This window comes from Pseudophryne corroboree, chromosome 2 (genome assembly GCF_028390025.1).
Source record: "Pseudophryne corroboree isolate aPseCor3 chromosome 2, aPseCor3.hap2, whole genome shotgun sequence".
Taxonomy (NCBI): Eukaryota; Metazoa; Chordata; class Amphibia; order Anura; family Myobatrachidae; genus Pseudophryne; species Pseudophryne corroboree.
The window spans coordinates 92,556,799-92,565,579 of record NC_086445.1 but is presented as its reverse complement, the minus strand read 5'-3'; the positions used below and the strand labels follow the sequence as shown (position 1 = coordinate 92,565,579).

General features: G+C 40.1%; 1 protein-coding gene across 1 annotated transcript; it reads left to right on the top strand.

The window, feature by feature from the left end:
* The first annotated feature begins 1,400 nt into the window (after positions 1-1,400).
* On the top strand, positions 1,401-4,559 carry LOC135000500 (putative nuclease HARBI1). The gene is made up of 4 exons (XM_063951509.1): positions 1,401-2,336; positions 2,422-2,794; positions 3,103-3,124; positions 4,431-4,559. The coding sequence occupies exons 1-3, from the start codon at positions 1,592-1,594 to the stop codon at positions 3,104-3,106; spliced, it is 1,122 nt and encodes a 373-aa protein (XP_063807579.1). The 5' UTR covers positions 1,401-1,591; the 3' UTR covers positions 3,107-3,124; positions 4,431-4,559.
* The last annotated feature ends 4,222 nt before the right edge of the window (positions 4,560-8,781 follow it).

Sequence of the window (8,781 nt, the reverse complement as noted above, 5' to 3'; positions counted from 1 at the left end):
TCCGTCTGGAGGTAGCCTGTGAGGTTTCTTCAGGTTGGTCATCTCCATCTTCCTCCTCACTAGCAGCTTCTGTCTGCTGTGTTTGTGTGGCTAAAGTCAATTCTCCCTCAGTTTGCTCACTATGTGTGTGTGGCAGGGTATCCACACTCAATTGTTGAGGTTCAGAAGCAGAAATTTGCAGAGTACTAGGTCCTGCATTAACCTCCGCAGAGGCGTATTCTAACAAGCGCCTTTGACACTCTATCCGTTGTTTCTGCAATGCCATCTGCTGCTCTGCAATGCGGTCTATCTCTGCTGCGATTTGCTCACGAGAAGCCATGTTTGTGATGACGTGTGTACGCCGAGGTGTGTGCGCTTATATACCTACGTGCGACTCGTTAATTCACACAGGTGTACACTGTTATTCTGTTGAATGATTGCACTGCTTATTTAAGGGCCTACTGTGCATGCTGTAAGTGTTGGTAGTTTGGCGTTTGAGTTGTTGGCTTGTGCGGGAAGGTGATAGTGGAATTGGCAGAGTGAGTAATTGTCAAGCATACCTTTGTCCTTTTCTTTGCGTTTTGAATATAGACAGTGGCATTTTTTGTGGGTATTTTCGTTTGTGAGTATTCTGTTTTTTTTTTTTTTTTTTTGTGTTGGCAAGTTTTTTTAATACATTTTAATATTTTAATTTTTATAACACATATATATTTTGCAAGTCCATTTGTGAAAATATTCCCGTGCTTCTTTGTTTTGACTGTCATTAGTGTTCTCTTGTAGGAATTTACTTTTTGGTGAGAAAAACCAATTTTGTATTCATTTTTGGGTGTGGTCCACAAAAACAAGACTTTATTTCTTTAGGAGCAGGTAAGTGTCGTTGGCCTGTGTTGGAGCTTGTTTGTTGGAAGTGTCTGTATGCTGTTTTTGACTGTCATTTGTGTTCTCTTGTAGGAGTTTTTTTTTTGGTGAGAAAAACCAATTTTGTATTCATTTTTGGGTGTGGTCCACAAAAACAAGACTTTATTTCTTTAGGAGCAGGTAAGTGTCGTTGGCCTGTGTTGGAGCTTGTTTGTTGGAAGTGTCTGTATGCTGTTTTTGACTGTCATTTGTGTTCTCTTGTAGGAGTTTTTTTTTTGGTGAGAAAAACCAATTTTGTATTCATTTTTGGGTGTGGTCCACAAAAACAAGACTTTATTTCTTTAGGAGCAGGTAAGTGTCCTTGGCCTGTGTTGGTGCTTGTTTGTGTTTGTTAAATTTTTTTTTTTTTTTTTTTTTTTTTAAAGTTTGCTAAACAAAGTGTTTGGGTTTTCCAGGATTGATCTGCAAAGTAGTGTTTGTCTTTCCTGGACTAGGTACTAAATTTCTTATTTTTTTGGTTTTTTTTTTTTTAAAGTTTTTTTGCATTAATATATGTTTTTTATATCCAAATATTAAATTTAGTTTTATTTGCTTTTTATTTTTGCATTTTGGACATGAATTCAACACAGAAAAAATGTACGCTCCTGCAGTAAGTTGACACCACAATTGTAAAAACAGTTATTGTGTAAAATTTTGGAAAACTTTGAATTATTTTTTTTTTACATTTCTTAACATTCTCTCCAAAAAGTGTGTGATGTCAATACATATTGCGGCAGAAGCCCTACCTCCCCAACCCACGCCAGCACTCCCACCCCAACCGCCAGCCCCACAACCACAGCCGGCTCCTCATCAACCAAGGCAACGGAGGCGTGCTAGGCCACCAATTTTCAGAACCCGTGTCAGACTTTTTGGGATGCCAGATGATGTGGTGGTGCGTAGATACCGGCTGCCACCACATCTAATCCTAGACACTCTCTCCATAATAGAGAGTGATCTGGAGTCTGAAATTCGGTATCCTACAGCAATACCACCATTGACACAATTCCTTGCAGTGTTACATTTTTTGGCCACAGGATCATTCCAGCATGTGGTTGGAGACCTGGTTGGCATGTCGCAGGGCCAGTTCAGTAAGGTCCTGCGACGTGTCTGCCAGGCTTTCCTCAAGCGTGTTAAGCAATTTATTGCTATGCCTTTGGATGTTGGTGCCCTAGATGTGGTGAAGCGGCAATTTGCGGAAGGTGGTAGTCGCTTCCCACATGTTATTGGGGTTGTGGATGGCACACATGTAGCTATTCAGCCACCAAAACATAATGAAGAAATTTTTAGAAACAGGAAACTGTTTCATTCTCTGAATGTAATGGTTGTTTGTGGGCCATCCCTCCAGATCCTTTCCCTGAACGCAAAGTTTACTGGAAGTTCCCATGATGCGTATGTCATTAGACAATCAGGGATATGGCAGAGATTAAGATCAAGTCAACGACCAGACATGTGGTTATTGGGTGAGTTGTTGCTCAAATATTTTTGATTAAAAAAAAAAAAAAAATTACATTTTTTATATCTAAATTTTTGCTTTTATTCCAACAGGAGACCGTGGATATCCTTGCACCCCCTGGCTCATGACTCCTTACCGTAATCCCAGGCCAGGACCACAGATGGCATTTAACTCCGCGCTTACTGCCACTAGGCAGCTGGTGGAGCGCACAATTGGTGTCCTGAAAGGGCGGTTTCGTGTTCTCCACCGCACTGGTGGCGACATCATGTATTCGCCGGAGATGGCAAGTAAAATAGTGGTCCTGTGCGCAATACTCCATAATATCGCGGTAAGGAGTAGTGTAGAGCTTCCTCAGGCAGAGGAATTGCCTGATGAGGAGCCAGGGGTTGTGCCACGCTTCGGTGGGGGGAGTGTGACACGGAGGGGGAGCCAAGTGAGGGCAAGAATTGTAGCAGAATATTTCAGGTATAGTGTTTATATATTTTATATTTGCCAAAATAATACAACACAGTATGTTTCTGTTTTATAAACGATGATTTCAATTTGTATGATCTTGTAAAGTGATTGGGTACGGATTTTGTGGTGTTGGAATGTGTAATTGTTTTTGGTTCAAAATACAAAAACACGTTAAGCTTACAATGTTTATTTTGAAATTTAAATACTGTAATGTTGCTAAATAGTGTCCTTATTTGTTTTATATCATCAAATCCTGATTATGTAACCAAACACACAAACAAATGATACTCAATGTTTCACACTTTGTGACTGTCCAGCTGAATTATCACACGAACTGTGGTGAGTACACAGATATGTTTAGTATTTGTAACTAAAGTCTGTGTCTCTGTGTGTGTTTTGTTTGCTTAAATTTGTGTACCAAACATTTTCGCTTCTGCTATTGCGTTTTTACGCTCGTGCCAAATAACACTCTGCTTTTCACAGCATTGCAAAGATCAATAAAGTTAATAGAAATGACAACATAGATTTTTGACCAATCACATGCTAACAGACACTATAAATATATGCCCAAATAAGGAAAACGCCATTGCCATGATGCGTGCAGCACCGTTCACCAGGCGGGAGCTCCGCGTGCTGGTTGCGGTGATGGACCGCCGCGTAGGCCGCGTTGGGCGCTTCATCCCCAATCGGGTGAAGCGCGAGGCCTACGCGGAGGTCCGCCGCCTGCTGCGGACGCGAGTCCGCAGCAGGCGGACAATCATCCAGCTCGAAAGGAGGTGGAGTGATCTCCGTAGGCGGACTCCAGATTTGTTGGCGGAGATCCGCCATCAAATCCGTGCGCTGCATACACGAAGTAAGTTACCTTACATAAGTTTTTTGCACTAAATTGTGCTAATGTGTTATTTTCCAATTTTTGGCCTTCCGTAATTTAAGTAACAATTGTTAAATACAATGAGCACTGCAGGGGAAGCATATGTAACATGTGCAGAGAGAGTAAGTTTTGGTTGGGGTGTGTTAAATCAGGTGCAAAAATTTGCAAGGCTAAAATAAAGCTGCATGTATTTACCCTGCCCATAATTTTAAATTTTTTTAAAAAACCACACTCTCTCGGGACATGTTATATCTGCCACCCCTGCACTGCACATGCTTTTGGCCAATTGCCTACTCAATACCTGCTGTAAACCCCTTGGATTTGCAGACATTTTACAGTAAGTGGTAGGCTAATTGCAACCTGCAATGCCCTTTTATGGAAATTAGGACACTGTGTGTGGTTAGGTAAAACAGTACTGACTGTAGCAAAGTAACACCAAACAAGTGCATGTTTACAAAAAATAAGAAGCAGGCAGGAAATTAATCCACAATACTTGATCAGTGCAGGCTATATAATAAGGTGCCTTGAATAGTAATCTGGTGATGTTGCTGAGACCAATCACTATGACTCAATTGCCTAGATTAAGGAATGAGCTTCAAAGTTAAATTTTAGACTCATTTTGTTTGCTGTGGCCAACATGAAGAGGATCTTAACATGTTTGCTTTTCTTTGGAACAAAACAAATAATTTAACAATGAACAGAACATTGATAAAACAAATTGATTACTATGTAATTTATCATGTTTGAACAATTTGAACAATATTATCATTCTAGGACAACAACAACGGCAAAACTCCCCACCCCCTTCCCCTTCTCACTCCCCCTCCCCTTCTCACACCCCCTCCCCTTCTCACTCCCCCTCCCCTTCTCACTCCCCCTCCCCTTCTCACTCCCCCTCCCCTTCTCACTCCCCCTCAGCTTCCCAGTCCCCCTCATCTTCCCAGGCCCCATCAGCTTCCCTGGCCCACTCCACTTTACATTCCCCTTCTCACCACACCTCTCCATCTCTTTCTGGGACCCCTTCTCCTCCTTCCCATACCCCTTCTCCTTCAAAATCAACATCACAATCTGAACCACCCTCACCCTCTATTGCTTTAACTTTTTCTCCGCCCCCCTCGCCCTCTCAATCAGACCCCCCCTCTGAAATTGCGGACCAAATCCAGCCTCCTTCCCCCATCCAGCCTCCTTCCCCAATCCCTCCTCCTTCCCCAATCCCTCCTCCTTCCCCCATCCAGCCGCCTTCCCCCATCCAGCCAACATCCCCACCAAGTGAATGGGCAGAGGAAGCCCCTGCCGAACGTTCCGGGAGTCTGGATGTTGCCGTGGAAAGTAAGTATATTTTAATTTTTAAAAAAATGATTACCCACTTACACTTACAATGCCAAAACATGCAGTGTTGTACTGTTTGAATTCTTGGACCCTGGAAAAATATTTAAAAATTTAATCATGGTGTACATGTTGCCTTTACATATTTGTGAGTGTCATTATATGTACAGTGTGTATGTGTGCAATGTTTTGTGTGTCCACTCTAGGTTGACACTCATTAGGTAGCCAGGGTTGCCAGGAGAACAGGGTTTATATGTGTTACTTTTTCTGGGAAACAGTTAGACCTGAGTGGAGTTTAGTATGTTTGCCTTTTACACTTGGGCCTGTGTAGTCTGAATATTTACACTTAAAAATCACATGCTTCACTTTGTTATGCAGCCTAATGACACACTGTTTTTTTGTGTGAAAGTTACATTCTCAAAATTAATAAGTGTTCAAGTCAAACATGTTTGCACTTATTTAGTAAGGGCAGCTTTCATGGAGTGTGGGAATGCTCTGATATGTTGGCCTTCTGAAGATGTGGATATGCAGTGTGATGATGCAGGACCAACCCACTAAAAATACAAAACAAATAAAACAACAAATGGGAATGAATGCCAACATGGTGTCACACTGACGAAGATGGTAGTTATCTTTAACATGGGATCTCGGACATAGCAATCAATAAGATTATACTTAAAAAATTGGGATCCACTTCTACAATATAATAATCATATTTTTGCTTGATTGCTATGGGCAACGTTCCATCTTAAATATAACTCACATAGTAGTAAATGTAACACATGGTCTGGAACACTTTAAAATCTGATAAAAAGGCTGAGCAGGCTTGTGTGTTCTGCTAATGATTGTACCATAAAACAGGCAGGATGTAGTAACTTTGCCATTAAAGCAGGCCTGTCCAAACTGCGGCACTCCAACTGTTGAGAAACTACACATCCCAGCATGCCCTGACACAGCTTTGCCATTCCCTGACCACAAAACTGTGTAAAGGCATGCTGGTATATGTAGTTTCACAACAGCTGGAGTCCAGCAGCTTGGACATGCCAGCATTTAAGTGTGCTTTGCGCCTTGCTTGGCTAATAAGTAATGTAATTAAGTTATTAATGTTTGTGTTGCATCTTAATTTCAGATGTTGCAGTTGGAGATCCCACAAGTTTTTCAGGGATACTTTACACCATGCGCCAACACCTGCAAGGAATGATGGATTGTGTGGACCATTTGCAAAAATTTGCTTGACTTGTATTCTTTGATTTGTAAATAAAAAAAAATATTAACAAATACAAAAATTAAAAAGTTGATTAAAGTTAACCGGGTGTTGTGTTTATTAATGCAAAAAAGGATCAGCAGATTGGCAGGCAGAATTTGTTTTGTTCAAAAAATTACACACATCTAACGTTACATTTTTAACAAAAAAAAAAGGAGATTATTGTGTTAAGAAACATGTAAACACCTTCATTCACAAACAACACCTTTAAAAATTAAAAAAGTAAAAAAAAAAAAAAAAAAAATTTTACACTTTGACATGTTGATGGCCAATTATGGCAACAAAGTGTTAATTTTTTTTTTATTCTCACACTTAATTGTTTTGGAACATTATCAATCATTACACTAATTGGGTTCGTAATTGAAAAGGGCTTGTGGTCTTTAAAAGGAAAGGTGTCATTGCACTTAATAGGACAAAAAAACATTTTTGAGCGTTTTACCTTAAAAGTGTGCACTTTTACGCAAAACTTTGTAAATATACTCAAACTTAGTATTTTTACGATTAAGTATGTGTTATTGCGATGATTTCGCAATGCTGCGATGGTTTCGCATTACTGCGATGTCATTTGGCGTACGCCCACTTTGTGTAATACTGCGTACGAATGTGCAAAAATACGTTGGGGACGGAGGTTCGCATATTTACTACATTAACGCAACTTTGCGAATATGTTGTGCGACCGAAAAACTTAGCGATCAACTCGGAATGAGGGCCTCAGTTCAAATAATAAAGTTTGGTGACGACATTGCCATAATTGGTCTTATTGGTGATAATGATGAGTCAGAGTCCAGATTTGAGGTATCTCAATTAGAGAACTGGAGTCAGGAAAATAGTTTAGTTTTAAATGTTTATAATACCAAAGAAATGGTTGTGGACTTCAGAAAACTACACAACAAAGTATTTTGACCCTCAGTTATAAATGATTAGGAGGTAGAGGTGACTGTCTTCTAAATTTCCAGGCATAAACATTTCGAGGGATATGTCCTGGAATGTGCACACTCCAGGTGTTATAAAATAGGCTCATCAACGTATGTTTTTCTTGAGAAAACTATGTTTGTCTGGTATGTGCAAAGAGATAAAGGTTGAGTATCCCTTGTCCAAAATGCTTGGGACCAGAAGTATTTTGGATATCGGATTTTTCTGTAGTTTGGAATAATTGCATACCCTAATGAGATATCATGATGATAGGACCCAAGTCTAAGCACAGAATGTATTTATGTTTCATATACACCTTATACACACATCCTGAAGGTCATTTTAGCCAATATTTTTAATAACTTGGGATACTCAACCTGTAGTAGTAAAATTGTATTCTGTTATTATCGAGAGTGTTCTTACTTTCGGCATTCTGGTCTGGGTCGGCACTTGTTCTGTTGCTGAGCGCAGCTCTCTCCAGAAAGTTATATCATCTGCGAGTAACATTATTGGTGTTAGCTTGCCTAGCATAAATGATGTGTACCAAGAGAGACTTTTTTCTAAGGTGAAAAGTATTTGAGAGATCCTTCGCACCCGAGTTGCGGGATGTTCTCTATGCTGCCAGTAGTAGGTAATGATCCATCCTGTGTAAGACCAGTCGCTTTAGAGGAGGTTTCATTCCGCAGGCAATAAGTACCCTAAATAGTAACAATGTTATTTAAATTGATGAAATATATTGATATTTATCTGGCGATGAAGTATATGTTTTTCTATGTCTGATGTCTTTTATCTTGTCTTCTTTTCTATGTTCCTTGCTCATGTTTAAAATTTGGTTGATTGTTACTAGTGAATGGGATACGGTAATTAGGTCAACAGTCATTAGGTCAACATGAACAAGGTCGACAAGGAAAAAGGTCGACATGATTTTTTTTCTTTCTTTTTTTTCATTTTTAATACTTTACGATCCACGTCGATTGGGAATGGTAACCTGTGCCGAGCACAGCAAGGCACCTTGCCTTTACGCTCGCCATGCGAGGGGACACGGTGCACTAATTGGGGTTCCCTGTCACTTTACGAAGAAAGCAACACCAAAAAAAGGTAAAAAAACATGTTGACCTTTTTCCATGTCGACCTTATGACCATGTCGACCTAATGCATGTCGACCAATAGTGGTCGACCTAATGACTGTCGACCTTAGTGTGGTCGACCTAATGACCCATACTCCTTGTGAACATCAATGACAATAAAGGTATTATTATTATTATTGTTGTTGTTGTTGTTGTTGTTATTATTATTATTATTATTATTATTGTTATTACAGTGATGACCTACTCCTGCCCACGGCTGGGAGTCAGATGCTGCAGACCTATGACCTAAATGTGCTCCGAATGCCAAACCTGTACACTGTAGAGACACCAGAGCAGTGAACAGGGTCATGTTATGAGATGATGTAGCAGGGATGTGGGAAAGTATAGCATCTGCTGTTTTCTGCCATATATTCTCCATCATTCTCTTTGACTAGCTGCATTATGCAGGATACAGACGTCTGTCACATCACCGATCTCTGTGAATATCCATTTCTTATCCCTTCACCTGTCAAAAACAAAAAAAAAAAACAGGCGG

Bases quoted from the DNA above. Each gene is read 5' to 3' on its own strand.
- LOC135000500 (XM_063951509.1), top strand. From the start codon at position 1,592: ATGTCAATACATATTGCGGCAGAAGCCCTACCTCCCCAACCCACGCCA. The intron at 2,337-2,421 runs GTGAGTTGTTGC...TTATTCCAACAG, and splicing joins ACCAGACATGTGGTTATTGG to GAGACCGTGGATATCCTTGC.